We start from the raw sequence: 26,568 nt of genomic DNA, 5'->3' as shown, positions 1-26,568 counted from the left end.
GATGAACTGTAGCGGCGTGATGAGGCAGTGAAGTTGCGTGCCGTAGGACCAGGAAGCGCGGTGAGTCGGCTGCGATGGTCCTGTTGAGGCTGCGATGCTGGCTTGCTGTGGGACGACTGTCAATGACGTGTTTTTATCTGCGAGAATGCGGGGATTGTGGTAGCCGAAGTTCTTGATGCGCTGATGATGAATCAGAAGGTTGCGTGTTCATATCTCGTCGCAGGTCACCAGTTTGGGGAGATATATACGACAAAGGGAAGATCTTCCACCGAGCGGGTGATATTGCTCGGTAGACCGACGGTCCGAATGTTGTTCGGAACTTGTATATATGCGCTTTATCTTGAAAATGTCGTAAGCGAGATTCAGGCATCTGTCAATTATCTTGCGTTGTATGATGGCTACCCGCCACACTTCGCTCGGTTTTTTTTTGATAACGCCATCTTGTTGTGTCTTTAAAGCGATTAGTAGCCCTCAATTAAGAAAAATAGTATTATTATTCGCCAATAGATGTCGGGAAGAGTTGAGTATTGAAAACACGAATAAAACAACATTTTCTGAAAATAAATCGTAGCTAGATCGATTTATCGCCCCCGAAATCCCCTGTATACAAAATTTTATGAAAATTGTTGGAGCCGTTTCCGAGATTCAGATTACATATATATTAATCTATATACATACAAGAATTGCTCGTTTAAAGGTATAAGATTACTGAATTATGTTGATGGTTATGAAATGTCATAGTAACCTATGAATAAATAGACTTATTATTTATTCGTAGATAGTAACGGAGTAAACTACTTATGGAGTTTGATATATAATAAGTACTATTTAGTACTAGTAAACACTGAAACATTTTATATAAATTAGTATTTTAACTAGCTCGTGTTTGTTAATATTGACGAACCTGCGGCCCATCTGATAGAAAGTTATATACATATATCATGAAACCAGCAACACAAAGCTTCTTAAACATCTTATTACGAGACATATCTTAGAATTTAAAATGCATTGTGTGATTCGGAATTTGATTGTAATCCCCACAAAAATAACGCAAAAACAGACATACGGAATCCAGAGTCTCATGTCACGTCAGAGTCTCATGTCACATGAGGAGTTGCACCTACCGGATGGTCATTTTTCTAGTTTATGAGTTCACTAAAAATGAAATAATTGAAACGACATGTACATATTAATGCTCAGTTTAACAAATCAAATTTATTTTTCCCAATAATAATGATTTTTATTCAGTAATAAATTATCTAGTAATAAATGCATGAGTTAGGAGATTTTGGACAACTAAACCTCCTATTTAAAATATTCACGATTATCTAAACGTATGATACATTGCTTGAGATACAGGTTTTATCACCTAGTTCAAGCACAGATGCAAATTATGATTGTGTTTCTACTTCTATGTTAACAATAAATAAATAAAATAAAAATAAATCTTTCTGCATGTATAGAGAAGAAAACAATGCAATGTGAGCAGTACACAGGGCTGTAATCAGCTGATTATGGTGATAACAGACTACGTCGCCGGGAATCTTAGTGACGTGTTCGAAAAATACAACAGAGTTGTCGTCAATGGGAAAACGTATACTCCTGTCAGGGTATTCACTTACCTTATCGGAAAAGAAGTTACAAATGTACCAGAAATAGAATGGATGGCTTGCTCTAACAGAGGTATTTTTAAATGAACATTTGCTTTTAAATGTTTAAGACAAATATTATATTATCAACCTTAGATAATTTCTAACCCTTTGAAGTCGTCGTGGCCTAAAGGATAAGACGTCCGGTGCATTCGTGTTGAAGCGATGCACCGGTGTTCGAATCCCAGGCGGGTACCTATTTTTCTAATGAAATACGTACTCAACAATTGTTCACGATTGACTTCCACGGTGAAGGAATAACATCGTGTAATAAAAATCAAACCCGCAAAATTATAATTTGCGTAATTACTGGTAGTAGTACCTCTTGTGAGTCTGCTCGCTATGAGTGAGTTCGTCCACCCATCTAAGCAATAAAAAAACGCTAGCAATAGCAATGTTTCGTTGAATCTATCACCAAAAACGATTTTTACCACCGGCCCATTACGCTAAATCATCAGATATGTACATACTACTGACTGTAGTACAAGTGAATTAGAATCTTATCTATGTGAAAAGTAATTGGCAGTAATGATACCTACATGTATATTTTTTATCCCAAACATAAGGTTGGTTTAATATTTAATTTGATGCTTCCTGCCTTAAAAATATACAAACTTTCCAGAATATGAGCCGAGATGAACGGTATATTTTTGAAGAACGCCCAAAATATGTACGCAAGTGTACATTTCTTTCTAAACAGAAAAGAGTAAATGACATTTCGGTCTTTCCCTATTGAAAATGATATACCGTACAACATACAATCTTCATCTTGTTCATCCCGTATTTAATCCAATTTCCAAAAATCCTTAGTGAATTCTTACGATACAAAACCATCAACTGCCCAAATTTCAATTTTCTAGCTCGATAGTTTATACTCTGCGTTTATGAATTAATTAGTCAGTCAAGACAGTAAATTTTATTATCAAAAGTTTAGGTACTTGTCTCCGTTTTTAATTTTAGGCTTTTTATAGTTCCTTGATTTTTGTCCGACAGTACGATTACGATAGAAAACGAATTTTGTAATAATCAAATCCTTATTTTCATGTCTTCAAGGTCAATTGAAGTCAAGGTTTCCGTCACCTTGACGTAAATTTGAGTTAAACACGTATAACGATAAATTTAAGTACGACCGTTGATGTACTGTTACAAAAATATCTATTACCTCCGTAATATCATGTTAGTAAACAGTTTTATTACAAGATAGATTAGTCGAGGCCTATTTAAATTTATTGCGTAAAATATTCGCAAACAAATATAATCGATTTAATGAAATGAATAATAGGTTTGATGTGGTAATCTGCGTTTTAATATCGTTAAGACATTAAATTTGTATTTTGTGTTTAATTTTTCTGTAAATATTTACTTTTCGTAAAGCTTAGACTACAACTAACGAGTGAAAGAAATATCTTTGAATATAATAGCGATACGATTAATGGATAATTTTAGGAAGAAAGTTTACGATTACGGCAGCATTTTTTAGAAAAGTGGGGATTGGTAATATCTAAGCGAACCACTGCAGCAAACGGAAACCTCCGGGTGGCGCCACTCATCATCGAATTACTATTCAATGCCAACACAATTTCCTATGGCAAAACAAAACAAGCTTACTTTCTGAATTGATATTTTTTTATTGCTTACAACGTAAATGCGCCACCCACCTTGAGATATACGTTCTAAGGTACTACTAAGGAATAGTTACAACGGCTGCCCCACCCTTCAAACCGAAACGCATCACTGCTTCACGGCAGAATTAGGCGGTGTGGTGGTACCTACCCGTATGGAATCACAAGAGGTCCTACCGCTAGTATTAAAGTAATTTCTATAGTTAAAGAGATATGTATGTATATTAGTCTATTAGTTTTCGTGCGTCGTAGACAATTTTTATGATTGAATTCCGCGTTTTTTGTTTTCATTCCATTATTTCGAATACTTTTTTCGTGAATACGACGACAAACAGTTATTTTAAAAAAGGGACTGCTATTTTTTTAGGTTATTTTGTACACATACATTCTGTAGAAGAGGTACAGCAGCAAGTGTTGAAGTACATCAACGTGATCGCCCTTCCCATGATCCTAGTGGCAGAGAAGCCACCTCCAACCTGGACCCACGCCAATATAGATTACACGGTTTGTTATTTATTTGTCGGTTTGCTATTATGTTTATTGAAGTTTAGTGAACTGTAATTCGAGTCTTATCGAAATATTAGATCAATGAAAAAGTATTTTTTAAATTTTTTTTATTGCTTATATGGGTGGATGAGCTCACAGCCCACCTGGTGTTAAGTGGTTACTGGAGCCTATAGACATTTACAACGTAAATGCGCCACCCACCTTGAGATGTAAGTTCTAAGATCTCAGTTACAACGGCTGCTCCACCCTTCAAGCCGAAACGCATTACTGCTTCACGGCAGAAATAGGTGGGTGGTGTTACCTACCCATGCGGACTCACAGGAGGTCCTACCACCAGTAAGTAATTAATTACCTCTACTGTGTTTAATTAGCGTAGATTGGGAAATGAGCTCATGGCCTATTTGTCCGATATCGGAGTCCATATTACCTTTTAAGGCAGACTAGTGTACGACCCATTTGATGGTAAGTAGTTACTGTCGCTCATATAGATCTCCAATATAAGAGGCACCGCCAAGCCTCTGCCTACAAAAGATAGTATAATAAGATAAATATTCGATTACTACGAACGGGTGATCAGACAATGGTAGAAGTAAAAAACGACCAAGCCGGGCGTGTCCGAGTTCTCATATTCGTAAATGAATAAACTTTTATCATTAAAGATTCTGTGACATTGACTTGTTATTCCACTCAAAATTAAATATTATTCACAGAGGACCGCGAAATGGGATGTCAGCGGTGATATCGATAAGGTATGTAGATATTATGTATCTCTTCCACACAGTATTTAATTTGCGGTACCTACGAATAAATAATAAGTATTGATTTACGAATAAATAATAAGTATTTATTCGTATAATAAATAATAAGTATTTATTCGTATAATAAATAATAAGTATTTATTCGTATAATAAATAATAAGTATTTATTCGTAGTGCGGTACGAAGTAAGTTTTGCAGTTGTATTGCAGCAAGAAATATTCTCTGTACTACTCTTGACAATATAGATGCCATTTTATATCCGACTAGCGGTCAACTCCGGCTCCGCTCGGGTCTTTAACAAAAATTTCAACGATATTTGACGTTGTTTTATTTTTTTAAATAAAAGAACACTTAATGCGGCATAACTATAATAGTTAGACATATTCTGTCGCGACACTTTTTGTAAATAATGATCTGTTCTACAAAGTCGTAATATATTATTTTATTCTATCATCAATAGCTTTCGCAGGGCACGCGATGTAAAGAATATTTTAGGTATTTTTTTTACACTTCGGGTTACATTATTGGAGTTTTAGTAAGGATCCCTAATTTTTTTCAAAAAAGATTATAGCCTATGTCACTCAGGAATAGTGTAGCTTCCAAACAGTGAAAGATTTTTAAAATCGGTTCAGTAGTGTCGGAGCCTATTCAATACAAACAAACAAACAAATCTTTCTTCTTTATAATATTATTAGTATAGAAGTATTAGATTGCCAATGGTACCGATGTTTGCGAGCTAAACGGGCTCTTGGATTAATCGATCCATAGGAAGGTAGTTGTCAAAATGATATATCAGATTGGGAACGTAGAAAGTCGTTTTCGAAATTAAAACTATTAATTACTTAATACAAATAGAAAATAATATTCATTCTTGAACATATAATAGAAACAAATATTTAAATATTATTTTTTGTGAAAGTACATTTTAAGGCAGCTAGCTGTAAACAAACGCTCTTCTCGCCTCATACGAGTTCGCTGACCTTACACGTCGTCTTAATATTTTATTGCGTTCCATTGCGCACGGTCCTAAATTTATTAAGGCTTGGCTCTGCTCCTGGCATTGCTGAAGTCCATGGGCGACGGTAACCACTCACCATCAGGTGGGCCGTACAATCGTCAGCCTACAAAGGCAATTAAAAAAAAAACAGTTAAAACGTTTACAGGAATGTAAGTATCTTTTAGGTTTACTGGGCTTTTACCCTCTGTGTGTAAATAAACATGTTCAAGCATTAAGGTCTTAAATTAGGTGCTCAGTTTGGAAACTTAAAGACCAAAGAGTGTTTGCGCCTATCTATACACAACAAACTGTCTTGAATACTTATGCTATTAAAAGCTATGCATAATTCGTTATGCCAAAATAGATAATGGAATAAAAAGTATGCAAATCTTTTGATTCTCTTCGGATCTCTTCGGATCCCCTACTCTGCAACCCAACCTAAAATCCTTATCTTAAGGAGCCTTCGAATTTTTTATGTATGTTAAGGCCAGGTTACAACAATATCGATTTTGAAATTTCAAAATACATCTTTAAATATTTTATTGTTTTATCATTTGAAATTGATTTTAAGTTTAAAATTATTAAAAAAAAAACCCTAGAGCTGCTTTCAAGCCTTACTTTGTTTTTTTTTGGATTCATTCATTAACAAATTGTATAATTCAAATGCTATCTCAAAAGCAGATTATTACCGGAAAGTCGTTAGGAATGTGCAGTTAATAAGTAATAAGTCGGGATAACATCGAATTATGTTATTTTGTGGACATCCAAATTCTGAAGTATAAAGTTTGTCATTAAATCTTAATGCAATGTTGTAGCCGGGTGAGGACAAATTAGTGACTTCAGTGGCCATCCCAGCTTTTGATTTCAAAAAAGACGATAACAGCAGTAATGCGAGACTGCTAGGCGTTGCAGGAACTGATGTCCCCATCGATAGCATAGCCAAATTGGCTCAACCACATCAGGTACATGGTAAAATTTGTTTATTTTATCATTATTCCAATAGTATAGTTAACCAGAACTTCTTGGTATTAACCGATGACTGTAGTACATAAAGACAGATATAGATAATATAGTTTCTATCAAAGTACACAGTTGAAAATTCTCGTATTCAAGCATATAAAAGCTTCCATATAAAATAGGCTTATAAGGGTTTGAAGCTAAAACCGCAACAATCTACTATATTTTGATGATTATTTGGGGATATTTTACCTTGGTGGTGACGCGGTTAGTGAGTTTGGTTTTGATTCCCGAATCAATGTCTTTGTTGAAGAATGAACTTTGTTGAAGTGTCTTGGTTTTTGTGGTCTGTTTGCTCTAGTTCTTGTCTTATTTTTTTATCTGGACGTGTTTCTGTTACACATGATACAGAAGGAAATCATAGTAGAGATCGTTGAATAATAATAATAATAAATGGGAGCAAATCACGCACGATCAACAGGCCCCAAATTTGGATTCCCTGTGTTATGGGTACCAGAGACTGACATATGTATGTACATACTTATTTATTTTTCTATATATACATAAATAAATAATAAACGTTTAGAAAAAGAGCAAACAAACCTATTCATCACACGAACGTTTACCCGATAGAACCCACGACCCTCGGCGCAACAGTCAGTGTGTACATTATTTATTTATTTATGGTTAATGCATACGACAAACAAAGATTATTAACTAAGATTTATCAAATGGTAATTTCTGCACTGTTTTAAAGTATTTAAATATAATATGAGTGTTTTTTTTTAACGTAAATGTCGCTACCCACCTCGAGACATGAGTTGTAAGGTTTCAGTTTTAATAGTACAACGGCTGCCCTACCCTTCAAACCGAAACGTAAATTACTGCTTCACGGCAGAAATAGGCAGGGCGGTGGTACCTATCCGTGCGGACTCACAAGAGGTCCTCCCACCAGTAGTGTTGTAAAACTTAAAAATAAAAATTGTTTGATTTCAGTTGGGAGTTAATGGTTATTCTTTTATTGTGAGTAATAATGGATATTTGCTTCTACACCCTTTGCTCATAACATCGGTGAGTATCTCATATTTTATAGAAATATTTGATGTTGCATGATAAAATACTGATCGAGTTGAGATTTTTTTTGTTGAAGTTCCCACCCAGCGAACGTAGGACACATTTTTAAAGACTTTATTTATTTAATTAAAAAAGGCACTAATATAATTTGCAAATCAAGACGTAACATATTTTAATTAACTTTTGGATAGAGATCATTATAAATTGACTAACTCATTATACAACTTCATTGATAAGTTCATTTTATTTTAGAAATAAATATCGAACAGCATATGATTTTTATAAAAACTTATTTAGAAACTTTCAAAAAAAATGTTGCGTAATAACAAAAAAATCTTTACGTAGCATAAAACTAAACTGAAAAAAAAACCAAATGCATCGACATTTTGACTATCCTACTTGTTTCTTTTATACTTTTAAAAGAACAAGACCATGGTTCTCAGCCATGCAGACTTGCAATATATACCGGCAGCATGTAAAGTAGGAAATAGGTTTAGATATTAGGAAGTTAGGAAGCAAAGAGTTGAAGATACTACTAAGCATAACAGAACACAAGTTAACGGACGCATCATAAAGACGAAATCGATAAGATCCTCTGATTAAAAAATTGATCAACTTTTGATTTATTTTTTCAATATTGTAGCTGTCTTAGAAAAATGCGTCTTAAATATTGTTATCGATAAAGTTAAGCACGAAATTGTAATTACATCTTCAGATAAATGGAAATATGCAAGACAATTACAATAGCGTAGATTTCGTCGAAGTGGAACAAGTAGATGACGGTAAAGGTTCACGCGAACTAGGGGAACAAATTAAGAAATTACGTGCAAGTCTGGTCGATGGAGAAGATGGCTACATGAAGGAAGTTAAAGTTCTGTATCATTATGATAACATGAGGTCAGTATTAATAGTCGCCTAATTACACCGTGAATTGTAAACACCTAATTAAAAAAACCTGTTTATTAAACAAATAAAAAATAACATTAAGCCCATTTCGGTTCTCTAATGACACGGAAGACTTAGTAATACTATTTTTTAGTATTCAGCAATAAAAATAAATATAATAAAATTAATCTTCAAGTAGCTCTATCGAAGAACCCAGAAAGAGTTCATATTGGGATTATTTTTTTCAGGCGAATAGCGCGCGTCGAACACGATTATTTCTTTAATCGACTTGTGGGAACTCCGTTTTCTATGGGTATTTCTTTGCCTAAGGGATACGGAGACACGGAGCTTTTGCTTAAGGATAATCCTCTTGAGGCCAAACAAGGAAAGGCACTCACCGGAATAAATGTAACAGATTATTTCAAATTTAGCTACAGAGTTCATCCTGATTGGTAAGATAGTAATGTTCTTTAAATTGATTATACTAGTATACAGAATACATTATATATTTAATCTACAGACTTTCTCTGTGAATTTTTTTAGATAAGAAGCAATAGGTAATAGGGAAAAATGCTATTCTATTCTTAAAACATGCTATTCTTCAAACAAAATTTAAAAATCTGTTTAAAATTTATTTTATAAAAATATATAGATTTGTTTTATAAAGAAAAAAACGTCTTTAATATTGACTATATAGCACATAATCTGTAAATCCATTCAGACTTTAAGTTAGGAGAAATAGATGAATAAGTCAAAGAAACATATATAGATAGGATTTTCATTCTAGCAGCGGCATTTCTTAACGTAAATTGAAATGATAACTTCTCTTAATAACTTCGTTTATTTACGTTTTTCAGGGTCTACTGCAAGTATCACTATTTGGAAGGCCACGAATCGGAGAATGTGGAGTTGGAAGTCTGGAAATTCCTTGTGAGGATATCCCACAACGATCTGAATATTACAGAAGAGCAGTATATGCAAGAAACTGCGAAAGAAGTTCCCTGGTCCATTGAAAGTGAGTTTGGAATACCTTGATTGCCTTTGAAAATGTCTCAGATTGTAGTCACAAACACGAACGTTCCTTTTGTCTGACCACACGTTAATGTTTGGTATACTGTCTGTCAATATGCTAGTGTTAAAAAACTGGTATCCAAATCTCCAAAACAAAATAGACAACAACATATTTCTAATTGAAAAATTGATTGGCCCACTTAGTTTTAAGTGGTAACCGATGACCATAGACATTAACACCAAGAGACACGAGTTCTAAGTTTCAGTTTTTACAGTACAAGGGCTGCCCCGGCCTTTAAACCGAAACTTTAGCTTTACTGCTTCACGGCAGAAATAGACAGGGTGGTAGTACCTACTCATGCGGGCTTACAAGACGCTCTATTTATATTATTATGTTATGGGTTTCCAGAAATAAAAGTACAGGATGAGGAACATTTGAATACATTTACATTCATATTTTTCCAGCGCACTGTGGCAACGCGACCCGGGAGTTAGGAGTCGATGACTACTATTGTAACGAGGATCTAGTTAAACAACTCGTATTTGATGCTAAGTTAACGACTCCTTATTTCGAAAATTGGGATGCGACCAATGAAGAAATTAATTTAGCTAAAAAATACAATGTTAGCGTCCGTTTCATAGCTACAGCCAGCGGACTGACTAGATGGCATTATATAAATGATAAAACAAAAAATGAAAAGGTCAATGACACTGGTTATCGGCACAAGGAGTACAAGGGGAAGTATGTTTATGACTTAATCTATTGATAAATAAAATGTATAAAACACAACTAATATCAATGAGTCGATATTTGATATGGTATTTTAGTCTGTTGAAATACTGTTAATTCCAAATTATGAAAACAGGAGAGCGCTCCGACTCCGCTACATCTTTATTTAATCCTAAAACGTCTCGCAGTACATTCTTCATAGTCAAAAGGTTGCTCCCTCTCTCTTTGTCTCCACCTTATGCCACTAGTTATGGACGGTACAGCAAATTGTTCTATTCTATTTTCTTCTATCAGTCGTTATCTCAACACTCACTCCTCTTTTTCTTATATCCTCATTCCCAAATTCCATCTACGTCTTCTTCGTTCAACCTCTTCCCCTCTACCTTGCACTACCATTTCCATACATCTCCTAGTCACATGCAACTCGTCTCTACGCATCACATGGTCATACCACGCTAACCATCCGCTCTTTAATTTATCAATCAATGGGCTACTTTCACATTTCCTCTGATATTCCCAAGGAAGGTTGACGTCAGGCAGGCGGCGGTCGTAAAACTTTGACAAAGCCTTCACAGCGATGAATACGCGGGCATACGATGAGAGCGATAGTCGAAAGGTTGCGTATCTATTTTTCCCCTACTTTTTCGCTGGTAGCCTAAGGGGCTATTCCAGCTATGCCCAGACAGTAGGTGAGCTCATGGGCTCAAACTGAGTGAATTTCACCGCTCACCATCAGGTGAGCTGCATGCTCGTCTGCTCACAAAGGCAATGAAAAATATGTGATTCGAATGTCTATGTATGAATTTTTACTGGTGTAGGACCTCTTGTGAGTCCGCACGGGGGCTCCAGTAACCACTTAACACCAGGTGGGCTGTGAGCTCGTCCACCCATCTAAGCAATAAAAAATAAAAATAAAAAATAAACGTAGTACAATATTAAAAATTTGACGAATAGCACCTTAATTGTCTGTAGTGATGACGAAAAATGTAAAGTATTCTGAACGTTGTAAATAATGTAATGATAATAAAGAACACGAGGTTAAACAGTAATTATGATTTTTAATTACGTCTTGCAAATCTCGGTCTTGAAAACCGCCTCGTAAAATAGCCGAGGGCCGACAAAGGTGTACCTACAGTGTAGTAATAAAATTGAGCGTAAAATATTGCAGATTTTTTCTTACTAATTTTTTATTTATTGCTCAAATAGATGGACGAGCTCACGGCCCACCTGATGTTAAGTGGTAACTGGAGCCCATAGACTTGAGGCATGAATTCTAAGATCTCACTTTTAGCTACGACTGCCCTCGCCTTTCAAACCGACACGCATTACTGCTTCACGGCAGAAGAAATAGGCAGGGTGGTGGTACCTACCCGTGCGAACTCGCATGACATCCTACCACCAGTAAACATCATAATCAATCATCTCACTTTTTACTGGTGGTAGGGTTCTGTGTTGAAGCCCGCCCGGGTTGGTACCACCGTCCTGTCTATTTCTGCCGCAAAACAGTAATACTGTGTTCCGGTCTGAAGGACAGGATAGCCGGTGTAACATACATAAGGCTGCCCATCCAGGCCAGGATAGGCAGCGCATCTGAGTCACTGATGTAGTTTGGATGTCTATGGGCGACGGTTATAATTTCCCATCAGATGAGACGTAAGCTCGTCTGCCTATCGAAAGCAATAAAAAAAATTAAAAAAAACTCAGAAAACGTTTGTTTTAGAGTATTCGGCGATATTTATTTCAACGCTATCGAGGAGAACTGGTACAAAGCGGCAGTACTCCAACACATGATCAACAAGGAGTCCCTAGTTATATCGACCCCGCTACCCATATTGGACGACATCATACAAAACAAACCTCCGGTACAGAATGAGGACGGAGACATCACGGTGACTTCTACTTACGCAATTTTTTATAAAGACGGCGAATCCGAAACTCCGGCTTCGGTCGTTGGATTCGAATATTCATACCTGAGTTTCTATGATCGGTTCATGGAAATAACGAACGTCAGCTGGAGTGGCAGTAGGGTGAGTGTATTGATAATAAAATGGTCTAAATTCATCTGACCCTTATTGATTGAAATTCAACCATAATTTGAAGCCATCAGTTCAAAAGCGGCCTAAGCACACCATAGTTAGTATGGAGATAAATAAGGTTGAATTTACTTTTAAACTGCTTCGTAGGCAAACACAATACGCGTAAAAATGATGTTTACAAAGCCATTGGTTATCTATCGGTGAAACTCGGGATAGGCCTTGTTTTAATATATTTTTAAATAAATTGTAATACATATATACATATAAGGACGAATATGAAAAATTGAGGGTTAAGTAACTTTTGCGCTGACTGCCTCATTTCTGACATCATAAATTTCATATTCTTTAAGTATTCTCTTGTTTGTCATTGGTATTTTGAAAGAAATCTTATCTAATTTAAGAGAAAATGTAACACTCGTTACAATTAATACTAAACAATTGATCGGGGCAATTTTTGATAATTTTTTTATAGCTTAAGTGGCTGGATGAACTCACAGCTCACCTGGTGTTAATTGGTTACCGGACCCCATAGGCATCTACTACATAAATTACGCCACCCACCTCGAGACATGAGTTCTAAGTTTTAACAGTACAACGGCTGCTCCACCCTTCAAACCGAAACGCATTAATGCTTCACGGCAAAAATGGGCGGGATGGAGGTACCTACTCGTGCGAACTCATAAGTCGTCCTACCATCAGTAGTAATTACGCAAAGTATAATTTTGCGGGTTTGATTTTTCTTACATGATGTTATTCCTTCACCGTGGAAGTAAATCGTAAAATATTTTGTTAAGTACGTATTTTATTAGAAAAATTGGTACGTTCCGTTGCATCGCCAGATACGAATGCACCGAACTTATCCTTTAGGCCGGGACGGCTTCAAGATGGCTTCTGTCTGGCTGATTTCTTGGCTTGACTTTGCTCATGGCATTGCGTTCATGAACTGGACGATAGCCATTGCGTTCATAAATATATAACCACTCACCATCAGCCGTGGGACGTGTGCTGCTTTTTTGTCTACGACTGCAATAAATAGATGCACTATTTTCAGGAAGTAACGTGTAGCGGTGTAGATTACGATTGCTATCTCATCGATAGCTCAGGGTACATAGTTCTGTCCAAAGACAAGGAAGAAGTCGGACAGTTCTTCGGGATCGTCAACAAATACGTCCTACAATCATTTCTGGATCAGAATATATTTCAACACGTTGAAGTTTTCGACTATCAAGCTTTGTGTCCAATATACATATTGCCGGAGAAGAATAATTCGTGGTCGCTGGTGAATGTGGGTTCAATTTGTAAACTATAGATCTTTTTAAAACCATATCAATGTAATCAAGTTAAATAATGAGGGTTTTTTTTTTAAATCATCACATAAAAAAAAACCCTGTTGCACTCATGTAACTAATATGGTTGTTTACGGAATTGAAAGAACAAAAAAAATCGTTTTCGTTAATTTAACGAGAATTTAGATAAATCATAAATAATAATAAACATAAATACAGTATGGTTGTAATTGATCAAAAATCACAAGAAACAATAATTGCACTTGTGATTTGAATTGAGAATATCGTATTGAATATATTGCACAGATATTTAAAACGCAAAATATAAGTAATCTAGAATTATTTTAATTCTTGTGGCTTCTTTGAACTCTAATACCAAGCTCTCAAAAGTAACGGACAGGATGTAGCAATTTGCTCCACGACAACGATTGTGTCCGTTTAAAAACACGGGCCAAGGAATATTTACATTGTGTATTTTGCTTTTTTTTTTATTGTTTAGATATTGGACGACCTCACAGCCCATCTGGTGTTAAGTGGTTACTGGAGCCCATAGACATCTACAACGTAAATGCGCCACTCACCTTGAGATTTAAGTTCTAAGGTCTCAATATAGTTACAACGGCTGCCCCACTCTTCAAACCGAAACGCATTACTGCTTCACGGCTGAAATAGGCAGGGTGGGGGTACCTACCCGTGCGGACTCACAAGAGGTATTTATCATTGGTAGTCAAATTCGACTACAGTCGAAAAATGATATTGGCAAAATACGATGTAAGCTATGTATTACACAGCGTTCATAAAATTTACTTAAGATAAATATGAGACATTCAAACATTCGTATGTATTTAACATATTTTAGTGTATTTGTTTATATGAATTTACGGATCACCCTGTGTTAAATGGTGACCAGTGTTAGTTTTATATTGTATTCCTTTAGTGGTGAAGTTCACAGGGCATTAGGTGTTAAGTAATGACATCCACTGATATTACAGCTTGAATGCCGTCCTTTTTTTTTTTTTTTTTTTCCGTGCCGATGGCCGAACCTCCTACGAGGTCCCCGCGCCTAGGGGGCGCGCGGGGTATGTGAGACTCAACGATCTGCAGGTGTTGAGAGCAGACCGCGTGCCCAAGGAATTTAGGGCCCACCCACTAAACGACTCCCCTGCACTCTTACACCCGGCGTCCGATCTCCGTCCGGGGTCAAAACCCGGTCAGAGTAGGGGGGTTCCCGCGGTCAACACTACAACCAGACACCCGGCGCCACCCCGAGGACGCCCGACCGACGGGTCGTCGGAATGCCGTCCAGTTTAACCAGGTCGGAGTCTCAATTGCAGATGTATTGCCAATGTAGTCAGTAAAAATGGTACCTACGCTTCGCAGCAGATAAGAAAAGGATGATGGTATCTATCCTAACGGGCCAAAAAAATCCCTAACTTCTGTGATTCCGTCGATCAGAACGAGAATCCTCTCCATTTTATGATATTAAGTTGAAATTTCAAATACATCAAAATAACAGCTGTCCTACCCTTCGAACTAACACCACCATCTTGCAGATACTGGTATTTCCAACACATGTGGGTTAAAAACACGCCTTGTAAATCAAATTTTGTCCTGATCACTTTATGTAACGATTTTAGACTTTCACCTTAGTCGGGAATATTCTGCGATGGTTGCTCGTGGAAACACTTTTCTTGCTATCGAACGTTTACAACTGGAAGGAATATTATGTTTACGGCGAGGTTATGGAAATTTATGGTATGTGTTTATTTATTTAAATATCATTTTCCTTAAACTATGTTAAATTTGCAATTGCATTGAAAAAATCATGTCATACTGTGTACAAAAGAATAAAAAAAAAACACGTGTGGCACTCGGGGACTGCCGCGGTAAAGCTATTGCATAGCATTTTTTATCAACTTATGCAATTATAATTAGACAATAATAATTTAATATTAAAACAATAATAAAATAAGACCATGCTATATTTATAAACATTAACAAAAGCAAAACATTAACTGTCACCTTCACACTCATAAGCTAGACCGTGCGAGAGAGAGATGGGCAGACTTTTCATGATGCGCATGCAGTGCGTCACGCCGCGTGCTTAATCACAAACGCGAGCTACATGATAGGCGTAGTGGGGGTGTTAAGTTTTATTTTCGTTACGGAATTTTTTGATTCGGTCACCGCGCTCAAAGTGCGCGATAAAAGCTATGCAATAGCTAAATAAGTTTTAGTAAATTAATTATTTTCCGTTATAGTATTTTTTATGTTAATGTCATGTTTCTTTAAAATAAAGCTACGTAAATATCTCTCATACCAGAAACAACGGAAGAGCCCACCACCACTGCAATCCCACCATTGAATAACGGATCGGACGCTGCAAAGGAACCAGAAGAAAATCCATTCTCGTGTGACCACATAATAAAGCTGTTCATATTGAATCAGACATATTTCTCGGAGGCAATGGGCGCTTCGCCCGTCGTTTACAAGGACGAACCGGGGGAGTGCCACCCGGCGTATTGGGCTTCGTTAGTGAAGAAAACAAATTTACTACTTGTCGTTGTGAAAACTGAAAACAGACGTTATCCGGATACGTGCAAGGAGCCACCGAATACGAAACCACGTCCGACCAGTGAGTCCACCGCCAGCCGCGAGCCCTGTCATAAGTTGGATTTAGGCGCCCTGCACCGACGACGTCTTGAAGATTGCTTCACCTACCATGATGAGGTGAAATATTATGACGCACATAACACATATTAAATTTATAATCGGCTGGCGTTCAATATCCTCAATGTTAAAACAAACACAATTCGAATCCACAATGATGTACACATGCAATTCACATATCGATAGGTGAAAGGTTATTTGGTTTAAGCGACATTTCGCTTAATACTTTACTTTATTTACTGGTGGTAGGACCTCTTGTGAGTCCGCACGGGTAGGTACCACCGCCCTGCCTATTTCTGCCGTGAAGCAGTAATGCGTTTCGGTTTGAAGAGTGGGGCAGCCGTTGTAAGTATACCTGAGACCTTAGAACTTATGTCTCAAGGTGGGTGGCGCATTTACGTTATAGATGGGCTATGGGCTCCAGTAACCACTTAACACTAGGTGGTCTGTGAGCTTGTCCACTCATCTAAGCAATAAAAAATAAAAATAAACGCGGCATTTAATTTTGTAATTTAAGGTACGTTTTATTCGGTATTAGCATCATGAGTTCGATGTTTTTAATTGAACTTCAATTAAGTTTACTCCCTTTAAAAAAACTGAAGAAGTTTTTTTGTTATATTATTTTTGCCAAATTTTATACTTTAAATGGTTCTCCTGTGAAGTTTCAAAAATGTCGCTTAAACCAAATAGTCTTTCTTCCTTCGATATAATGCACGTTCGCACATGTTTGAAGGCTACTTTCAACTCAACTGTTTGACCTGACCTTAATGAAGGTAGTTTTGATTTACTGTCCCTCCCTTTAAATCGCAACATGTGTTTTCTTTGCACAAGAAATAGGTAGGATGATGGTACCTAAACACGAGAGATATGTCCTAACAACCTATACTAGTGAATATGTTTGTATCTGCGCGACTTGGTAAAAGATGTCGCTAATTTTGAGAGTAGAATAATATTTTTTTGAGGAATTCAATCTTCTAGTTGAAATCATGATTCAATACTAATTATCAGCATCATTTTTCTGTGTAATTCGCTAAATAATTTGTAGATTAAAACTTAACCGTTCGTTGTCGCGGACTACGGGAGAGGCCTACGTGCAACAGTGGAGAGATACAGGCTGATGATGATGATGATAAAAAATTTAAATACACGCTTTTAAAATAAACCTAACTAGCAATGATTTCGTCTTTTTTATCCTCTTGATTGGTCATGATATTAGATCGAAGTTACAAAATTGTTGTATTAACATCGGCCCTTAATGCGTTTATAAAATAATAAGTTACATCGGACGTTTTGAGTTGGGTGAAAATGACGTTCTAGGATATCATTATATTACTTTCACTGGTGGTAGGACCTCTTGTGAGTCCGCGCGGGTAGGTACCATCACCCCGCCTATTTCTGCCGTGAAGCAGTAATGCGATTCGGTTTGAAGGGTATGGTAGCCGTTGTAACTATACTGAGACCTTAGAACTTATATCTCAAGGTGGGTGGCGCATTTACGTTGTAGATGTCTATGGGCTCCAATAACCACTTAACACCAGGTGGGCTGTGAGCTCGTCCACCTATCTAAGTAATAAAAAAAAAATATAAAAAAAAACCTGGGGATATTCTATTAGGCTGCCTTTCTTGTTACAGGAACGGCACATCATGGCGTGCGATCACGCGAACATTCTGACAACTGACTCAATTGTTTTGGGTATATTAGCTTCAATAGCTATTCTGTCATACAAAACGTATTTATGATGTTAATAATTGTGACTAGTTAGCAATAGATGAACCGCGTGACGTTTGTACCTTTGTTACTTTACCAATAAAACTTGTTGCACCTCTGCTTCGTTTTATTTATATTTTATTTAATCTATTAAGCCAAAATTCTCAATGATTCATATTTATATTATTACAACTATGTTTAGTGTATAATTTGGAGCAAGTTTCTAATCTAGAATCAATCTTCTATCTATGGAAGACAGTTAGAAGTTTTATTTTATTTTATTTAATCTATTAAGAAGAAAAGTTTAATGATTCATATTTTTATATTACAACTAAATCGTAAATGTCTAGTTTATAATTTAAAATAAGTTTCTAACATCGAGAATTAATCTCTAAAGTAAAAATAACGTGGAAACTAGGTACAACGTGTTGTGTTCTGTGTAAACATAATAAATACGCGTGGTGGAAACATTATGTTTTATATTTAAACTACTCGTATACAAACTATGGGAGATTAACTAGCCCGCTGGAGGAGGGAGAGCGTGCGTTCTATTAAATTCGATTTATTGTTTGCGCGCTCCAGCGACACGGTGACCTAGTATTCGCGTTAGGGGAACAAATCGATGCGTTCTGTGGATAGACAATACGATTAAACAAGTTACGTGAATATAGGTAACGAACACATACAAATGAAACGGGCTTTGAAGGTGGAGGTCATCAGTAGGAATGCGCAAACCGAATAGTGCGCATGCCCGACGTGCGCATGCCCGACGTGCTCCCTCACGCCTGCGCTTCGCCCGTCGCGGTTAACTCCTTATCAACGTTGCACTGATATTGTGAATTCGTTGAATCAGTTATATTTGTGTAATCCAGAAAATTATAATGAACTTATATCACGTTTTGAGCAAACAATTATAGTCGGCTAACATAAACAGTTAACTTGTTTTCTGATGTGCAACCGTGTCGGCGGTTCGATATCGATACTTGTGCTCTTACTCCTGAATACCAGGAACTGTTCGGCTAGCATTCAATATGATGCCCCTGGCAAGATATCGTTCAACTCGTAAGTATTCATCACAATAAAGTATTTCTTGTTATTTCGTTACAAAAGTACAGTGAGATCGACAATACATTGATTTTTTGCGACGTAATAATATCAATTTTATTAAAGTTATAATGTTAGCATAGTTACATCTATGAGTGTTATTCTAGTAACAAATATCTTAAAACCTAGTATCGCATATTGGAATTCAATGATCTTCTCTGATCTGATGATGGAATTTGGATGACGATTTGAATTTGGATCTGATGATGGATCTGATCTTTAATGTAAAATAGTCTCTTTTCTCTGCACAAACGTTGAGGTGGTATTATTGACTTTATAGCGGAGACGTGCCATCAGTAAGAAATTATTTTCTTATTATGACGGAGAATCAATCAAAACCGGCTACTGTAAACATCGCGGACAGACTGCAGCGCCCATTACATACACAACAGAATACGAGAACGCCTAATACTTTGCGATCGTGTTTACTAAAAAAATTTACGAATTCTAGATTTTCAGTTCGTTACCCATTGGATGTTAAGCGATTTCCGGAGCTCAGACAGAACTATATTTGTGCCGTCACGCAGTTGGAGTTCCGATTATTGTAATGACGCCTCTAAACTAAAACGCATAACCATCAAACACTACGATCTACAACGCTATCTGATGGTTATAGCTTCTGTTGCTCATGGATAGTACCATAGCTAAATCGTTGGTTACCTCTAGATAGGCTGAACTTAAACGATGTTTATATTTTTCATTTATATATTGCTTTGATCGGTGGACGAGCTCACAGCCCACCTGGAGTTTTTTTTTATTGCCTTTGTATGCAGACGAGCATACGGCCCACCTGATGGTAAGTGGTCACCGTCGCTCATGGACATCAGCAATGCCAGGGTTAAGTGGTTACTTGCGCCCATAGACATCTACAACGCAAATGCGCCACCCACCTTGATATATGGGTTCTAAGGTCTCAGTATAGCTACGACGGCTGCCCCACCCTTGAAACCGAAAGGCATTACTGCTTCACAGAAATAGGCAGGGTGGTGGTACCTACCCGTGCGGACTCACAAGAGTTTCTACCACCAGTAAAAACGAATACTACTAATATGTATTTATTTGGCAAATGAGCCTACTTATGTTAAGCTAATACTAAAGGTCATTATATCACATTTAAACACAACTCCACCCATTTTGAGGCAAGAATTCGAAATTTCAGTTTCATTAGAGTAAATTTTTCCACTGAACATCGTAATTATAAATCAGAAAGAATAGTTGCTTTTCAGCGTAGGTGGGACACTGGTACATAAGCTTGCAATCTCATAATACAGAATATTCACAGGGTGCAGGCGTGGGCAGTCAAACTTGGTACAGAATTATATCATTTTGGTGAGTTTATTACTCGGAAGAAAGAAGTTCAGGATGTAAGTATGATAGCAATTTACATAATGTACACATTACATTGTACAGGTTTGCTAAGTGTCATTTTGTATTATTCAGAGTTTTAAATCCGCGCAAATTGAAGTGCGGGATGGAGAAAAATTAGTACAAAACATGGCGGACGATATTCGAGCCATGATGGAGCTCAAAATTAGTGCCGTTAAAAGGATCGTGGAAGCGGCTGAGAACATGGCGTTCGATAAACAAAATGAGCCTGTACCGGAAGATTTTCAATTTTACAATAGCAAAGAAATGGATGAACCTTACGATGATGTATCGTTGACGACCACACCAGAACCGGAATTCAATGTTGATAATTGGATTGTTCGACCGCCAACGAAAAGTGCTCATCTACAAGCGAATCCCCACTTTTCAAACATACCTGTGAACGCCAATTTTAGTAGCGTTCATGTTCCTACCAATGTTTATGCTTGGGGTTAGTAAATATTTTAGTCAAGATATATACATATCTTCTTCTAACTATTGACTTCTAAATTATTTGTTGTTTAAAATTTTGTTTAAACCTACGTATAAATACGTTAGCTTACATATGTTAGAATATAAATTAATTTTTAAATAATTATTATTTATAAATCACTAATTCGATATAAATATTATTGTAGCACCGGAAGTAATAAAAGGAATACATTGGTCCGAAGGCTTAGATACGCACTTTATCAATAATTATCAAAGTGATCCGACACTCTCTTGGCAGTACTTCGGCAGTTCAACAGGATTCATGAGGCATTACCCTGGTAACCTACTTAGTATTGAGACAAAGATATATTTAGTCATATAGAATTCAATGATTTCTGTACATCTTTCCCTTTTTGCCACATCTCACTACAATCCCTATAAGATCAGAGGTCGGTAAAACTTGTATTTGATGTTAGTAGTGTTTACTTTGTAGTATTAACCGACTTCTTATCAATCTTTAATGCTCCTTGTATTCGCAAGTCAGGATATTAATTAATAGGATGGCTATGTGGGAATACAAGGAGAGATGTAACAGATACGTGAATATTGGCAACCGAAAATTAACTTCGTGTTTTATTGCTTTTCGTGTACTTCTTTGTTTTTCTTTTAACAATATCAATTGCAGCAATGAAATGGCGGGCTGATCCTGTTGATATATACGATTGTCGTACAAGAGCTTGGTACATGGAAGCGGCAGCCAGTCCAAAGGATGTAGTAATTTTGGTCGATCGCAGCGGGTCAATGACTGGACAAAGACGGGATATAGCTAAGCACGTTGTTACGAATATATTGGATACCCTCGGTAATAATGATTTCGTCAGCGTCATGACCTTTGCTGATACAGTCGAAGAAATTGTACCTTGCTTTGAAGATTCCCTTGTTCAGGTATTACCTATATTTACAAACGTTTTGATTAGATTTAATCTAATTCAATTGTAATATGAATTTTGTTTTATTTACGGCAGGCAACTTTAGGTAATCTACGTGAGCTGAAATTGGCATTGGATAATTTTGAAACAATGGAAATAGCAAACTTTTCTGCAGCTTTGACTAGGGCGTTCGAGTTATTAGAAATCTATCGAAACAACAGTGGCGGAGCTAATTGTAATCAGGTAATTAATTTATTCTTAAGAATTTTATTTCATGTCTTCAATTTATGCCATGCTAGTAAGATTGTGCCCTAATTTATTTTGAACCGTTTTGTGCGGTATTTGCCACAGTATATGTATTTGCACAGTATTAGTCTAATTATAATCCCTGATACAGGGGATACTGAGTATTTAGATGTACTCAAAAATTGGATGTCGTAACGTGATGACGTCGATACAAATCTTACTGACAATTGAATTGGGATAGCTGTTAATAATAATATTAGCTTCGAAATATGTAATTGAATAACTGAATCGGGGTAGCTGTTAATAATATTAACTTCGAAATATGTATTTATCATCGTGGAAATTATAATCACAAAAATAGATTTTCTATAGCAGGATTTGAACTCAGCACTCCAAAGTCGCGTCTTAAAATCTTGCCTTCTTTATGCTGCTCAGCCCTCAAAAAGCACTTATTGTATATTTTGTAAACATTTAAAAGTATAGCTATATTTAGTTATATATAGTTTTTCTACTATTGTCATAATAGTAAATGTAGTAGATAGCGGATTGGCGTTGCTGATGTCCTAGAACGATAGTGACTACTTATTGTAAGCTGTGCCCTATGATCGCCTGTCTGCTAAGACATAAAAAATTGGTATATAATGTATCAATATCATCATCATCAATATCAAGCGATATCAAACGATTATTATCTATGTATGTGTTGAATAAAGCCAACTATAGTTATTATCTAGGGTGTTTTGAGATTGTTTTCGAAATCAAAAAGATGGTAAAATACTGGTTCAACGTAAATGAATTAAGAAGAGCTGAGTTATTCTTAACACAACAGTGTTAACAGTGTTTTTGACCATTGTAGTAAATTGCCAATAGGTACAACCCACTGAGTTTAGCATCGATCCGGTGGTAGATTCAGCGAAGCACTGCTCTTGCCAGTGCTAACTATTGTCTCAGGTTGAGCCCGCAAGCTCACCTACTGGTCCACTCATAGCTCTAGAATAGATCTTTAGCCTACTAACGAAAAAAAGGAAATTTTACTGGATGCGTCTGTCAAATATAAAAATAATGATTTTACTGTTAATACTCGCTGTGGATTCCCTGACACCACAATATAATACGTCGTTTGAAAAAAAACGTTCCATTCTGCATTTTATAACACTTTTTTCAGGCGATTATGCTAGTTACTGACGGCGTTCCATACAACTACAAAGAGATTTTCGAGAGATACAATTGGAAATACGAGACTCCAGTGAGGGTGTTCACGTACCTGATAGGGCGCGAGGTAAAGGTAGTACCATTTCAGGTATTATTGTGTGTCGTAGCCATTGTGCAGCCAGCATAATGTCCTTCCTTCGTTTTGTCTGTCTACCAGTACTCCTAGAACATGGTATTTCTGTCTAGCTATTCTATCAACTGTGCAATTTCTCTTAAGCACGTTTCCTAAAACCTAGCATGCTATCTGAATCTTGCTATAGTGACCACATTCGACTTAATAAATAATGTTATCCTAGCTACTGAATGTTGCTTTGCAGTTTGTATACGTTTTTAGAGAATGCTACTTTTTTAGAATTTATGAATGTTATGTATATTTCAATCTTTACTTAAATCAACAAGGGATGTAGTGAATCGTTTTGTTTATTTATTTATTAAATTTCATACATATTAATGTACACGGACATCGTTAATACCTCATTCTCGATTAATCAACTTCCAATTTCAACATTTTGTAGTTTGATTTAATATATATAGAATTTTATTGATCATGTAAATTCCATTTGAAATTTTTGCAGATTCATTGCCACGTTAGTTTTTTTTTGCATTACAATTACAATCGAATGCTATAGCTTGAAGATTGTTCAGGTTGCTGATGTCAGGGAAGTGAAATGGATGGCTTGTGCAAATCGAGGATTCTACGTTCACCTCAGTACTTTAGCAGAAGTAAGGGAGCGGGTCTTGGAGCACGTTAATGTTTTGGCGCGGCCCCTGGTGTTGCAAAGAGAAAAACATCCTGTAGTTTGGACTCCTGTATATGCAAATGTCACCGTGAGTCTTCATTGTTAATAGTATAAAAATGATTTGCCAAAAACCGACATCATTACTATTTATGAATATCGAAAACAGTAGTAGTTAAAATTTTAACAAAGCTACACTGAATATGTGCGATATTTATCATTCTTAAATGTTTCAATAAAAATTAAATGCTGTTCTTAGGTAATCGCATCATTTGAGAACAACTAACTAGTTCAATTTGAATAATTTTTATTTTACAATATTCGCAACAGTCTTAACAACTCTCATCTTAACGTTTATCATGTCAGCTGGTCGAAAGTTCGGGATTAGGGGAAAAGTGATCTAGGAAATAAGATGCATTAAGGATCTAGGATATACAATAAGCATAAGGGAATAAGATTAAAACATTCAACACTAGATTTAATAGATTGATGATTAGAGTCGCAATCATATATTTTATAATAAGTAGTCGGATATGGAATTATTAAACAAAAACCTACGGCCAGATGGCTTGAAACTTTCCTGCAGTACTTTTTATTGCAAATTATGTAATTTTCTACAGGGTTTTAATAAGCTTTTTTCTAAAGCAATTTATAAATATGTAGTTACGTAGCCGTTATTGTTTTGTCGGCGATTTAGCATGGTTTATTTTGTGACAAATCGTTTCAACAGGATCCTAAAGTGGCTGATTATCTGTGGGAGCAACGCGAAAGAGCCGAACAGAAGGAGCGTTTCTTGAGTCAGCGAAGGGACAAGGTACTCTTTAACTCTGAGAAAGAACAGGATCGCCGTTGGAGAATCACACAGGTACTAAGCTGTAGGCTCTTCTGCCAACACATGCATTTCAATTACCACTGAAATGGCCTAAGGACTTATAATACATATTAACATATGCCTTCGTCTAGATGAAACAGGGGCAGTACAGTGAACTAGGAAACTCCCAGTATCAGTTGATGACTTCAGTTTCTATGCCGGTCTACGATCTTCGCCATAACGAGGTGATTGTAATTTCGGTGCATTATTCACATCTCTATATCTCTACTTAACGTTTAGAAATGAACTGTGAAATAATTCTCTTTGATAGTTAAAGTTCTCGTCTCGTTTACTTATAGTTTTCTCCTCCCATCCAAATTCTAAAATCAGTCTTATTAATGCATGTACGAAAGTAGGGTCCTGTTCCTTTTAATATGTTTACAGATTGTTTTTACTATTCATACCAATTGGATCGTAAGCTCTTTCAAACTCTGAGATATTGAATGAAAACGCATTTAATTTCCTTAATTTCTACTAATAACTCCGTTTTGTTTGATGATTTCCCCTCAGAACATCACAGAGAATGTACTGATAAATGAAGCTTACTGGGTATCGGTTACCAAAGAGGTACTATTAACACTTAGACTTTGATGATTTAATGTAAAGTTTTTGCAAGATACAAAAAAGTTTTTATGATTTAGTATTTTGGATTTCAGTAACGGTATAATGTTATTTGGCCCCGTTAGTGATGCATCTGCCCTGGATAGATGACGAAAGCGTCGAGGGTGCGAACATGGGCGCCGAACCGGCCAAATATGTTGTTCGACCTTTGTGGCTTGTCGTAGTGTCGTAGTTTACTAATAGCTCGTAGGCGTAGACCACTAGGGTGTTTTGATCAACTTTTCTATCAATAAATATCAAACAAATTTTATATGCAAGAGTTATGGTCACTACACACACTATTCGATAAAACATTACAGTTTTTGCCTGAATGTAGCGATGTCTTCGTAGAGACATTTTAAATAATCGACCTTTAAATTTATAAGTAATGTAAATATTTTAATTTAAAATATCGAACAGCCCGACATTTGACACGTTTGGGGTTTTTGTAATCTATTCAATTTAAACTATCTTCTTAAAGAATGACAAAACTTTTAATGTTCTTACTGACAATTTTAGTTAACTTTTATCTTTGAGCAAGGACCGATGTTAGTGGAGGTTATTACAGAACATTTATCTATATGTTATTATATTTTATTGCATTCATACGTCCACAACAAATCGCAGTCCGTAGAGGAGAATGGACCGAAAGAGGTAGGCGATGTTCACACAATACCTACTGATCTTTAAGACGAATGCTGATGACGTGTGAGCGATGATGGATGCACTCAACAATACTATTACTCATAAGATTCCGGTCTTAGATAAAACAATAACATCAGCTACGCATACTTATTTTAAACCCATACCGAAATTCTTGGCGCAATATTTTTTAACGTTGTGACTTAACCTATTTTAATAATCGCAATGTTGGCAGATATAAACAGGAATTACAAAGGGTATTCTAATAATTATAATGTAGTGGGTTTTCTAGAATAAAAAAAATAAAGCGTAGTTATGTATTGTATTTTAAAAATCATTATAAACAATATCCACGTAGTTTTGCTAGAACCTGTAACAACTTTTGATAATAATGACATACCTATAAAATGGTTCTATATAAATTTAGAACTTACTAACGGGGCTTAGATGCTAAACGTAAGATTGCTAGAAGATTTCAGAATAAAATTGATTCAATTTATTTAAATATTCGTAGTAAACAAATGGCAATACAGCCAATCG

The 26,568-nt window shown here is 36.2% G+C and overlaps 2 protein-coding genes across 15 annotated transcripts in view; both read left to right on the top strand.

The window, feature by feature from the left end:
* Ca-Ma2d (Ca[2+] channel Muscle-specific alpha2/delta subunit) overlaps window positions 1-18,011 on the top strand; it is a 32,787-nt gene extending 14,776 nt beyond the window's left edge. For both annotated transcript variants that reach the window (XM_028178767.2, XM_089727843.1), the window contains exons 6-19: window positions 1,464-1,683; window positions 3,639-3,775; window positions 4,489-4,527; window positions 6,349-6,495; window positions 7,487-7,561; window positions 8,280-8,461; window positions 8,698-8,901; window positions 9,307-9,464; window positions 9,926-10,202; window positions 11,911-12,217; window positions 13,278-13,511; window positions 15,150-15,267; window positions 15,836-16,242; window positions 17,815-18,011. In XM_028178767.2, coding sequence (XP_028034568.2) covers window positions 1,464-1,683; window positions 3,639-3,775; window positions 4,489-4,527; window positions 6,349-6,495; window positions 7,487-7,561; window positions 8,280-8,461; window positions 8,698-8,901; window positions 9,307-9,464; window positions 9,926-10,202; window positions 11,911-12,217; window positions 13,278-13,511; window positions 15,150-15,267; window positions 15,836-16,242; window positions 17,815-17,922 — 2,613 coding nt within the window. In that variant the 3' untranslated portion in view covers window positions 17,923-18,011. The remainder of the gene's footprint in view (window positions 1-1,463; window positions 1,684-3,638; window positions 3,776-4,488; window positions 4,528-6,348; window positions 6,496-7,486; window positions 7,562-8,279; window positions 8,462-8,697; window positions 8,902-9,306; window positions 9,465-9,925; window positions 10,203-11,910; window positions 12,218-13,277; window positions 13,512-15,149; window positions 15,268-15,835; window positions 16,243-17,814) is intronic.
* A 466-nt stretch (window positions 18,012-18,477) lies between these two features.
* Window positions 18,478-26,568, top strand: part of stj (voltage-dependent calcium channel subunit straightjacket) — a 26,322-nt gene continuing 18,231 nt past the window's right edge. For 2 of the 13 annotated variants that reach the window (XM_089727822.1, XM_089727819.1), the window contains exons 1-12: window positions 18,479-18,952; window positions 20,277-20,358; window positions 20,435-20,810; window positions 20,998-21,129; window positions 21,477-21,736; window positions 21,817-21,963; window positions 23,132-23,251; window positions 23,824-24,006; window positions 24,646-24,780; window positions 24,879-24,971; window positions 25,297-25,353; window positions 26,014-26,040. In XM_089727822.1, the coding sequence (XP_089583948.1) occupies window positions 18,840-18,952; window positions 20,277-20,358; window positions 20,435-20,810; window positions 20,998-21,129; window positions 21,477-21,736; window positions 21,817-21,963; window positions 23,132-23,251; window positions 23,824-24,006; window positions 24,646-24,780; window positions 24,879-24,971; window positions 25,297-25,353; window positions 26,014-26,040 (1,725 nt within the window). In that variant the 5' untranslated portion in view covers window positions 18,479-18,839. Of the gene's footprint in view, window positions 18,953-20,276; window positions 20,359-20,434; window positions 20,811-20,997; window positions 21,130-21,476; window positions 21,737-21,816; window positions 21,964-23,131; window positions 23,252-23,823; window positions 24,007-24,645; window positions 24,781-24,878; window positions 24,972-25,296; window positions 25,354-26,013; window positions 26,041-26,568 lie in introns of all 13 variants that reach the window. The other 11 variants (XM_089727824.1, XM_089727821.1, XM_089727820.1 and 8 more) reach the window with 10 other exon arrangements.

Source organism: Bombyx mandarina, chromosome 05 (assembly GCF_030267445.1).
Source record: "Bombyx mandarina strain Sakado chromosome 05, ASM3026744v2".
NCBI lineage: Eukaryota > Metazoa > Arthropoda > Insecta > Lepidoptera > Bombycidae > Bombyx > Bombyx mandarina.
The sequence above is the reverse complement of the archived record's forward strand: the minus strand, read 5'-3'. Positions and strand labels throughout refer to the sequence as shown.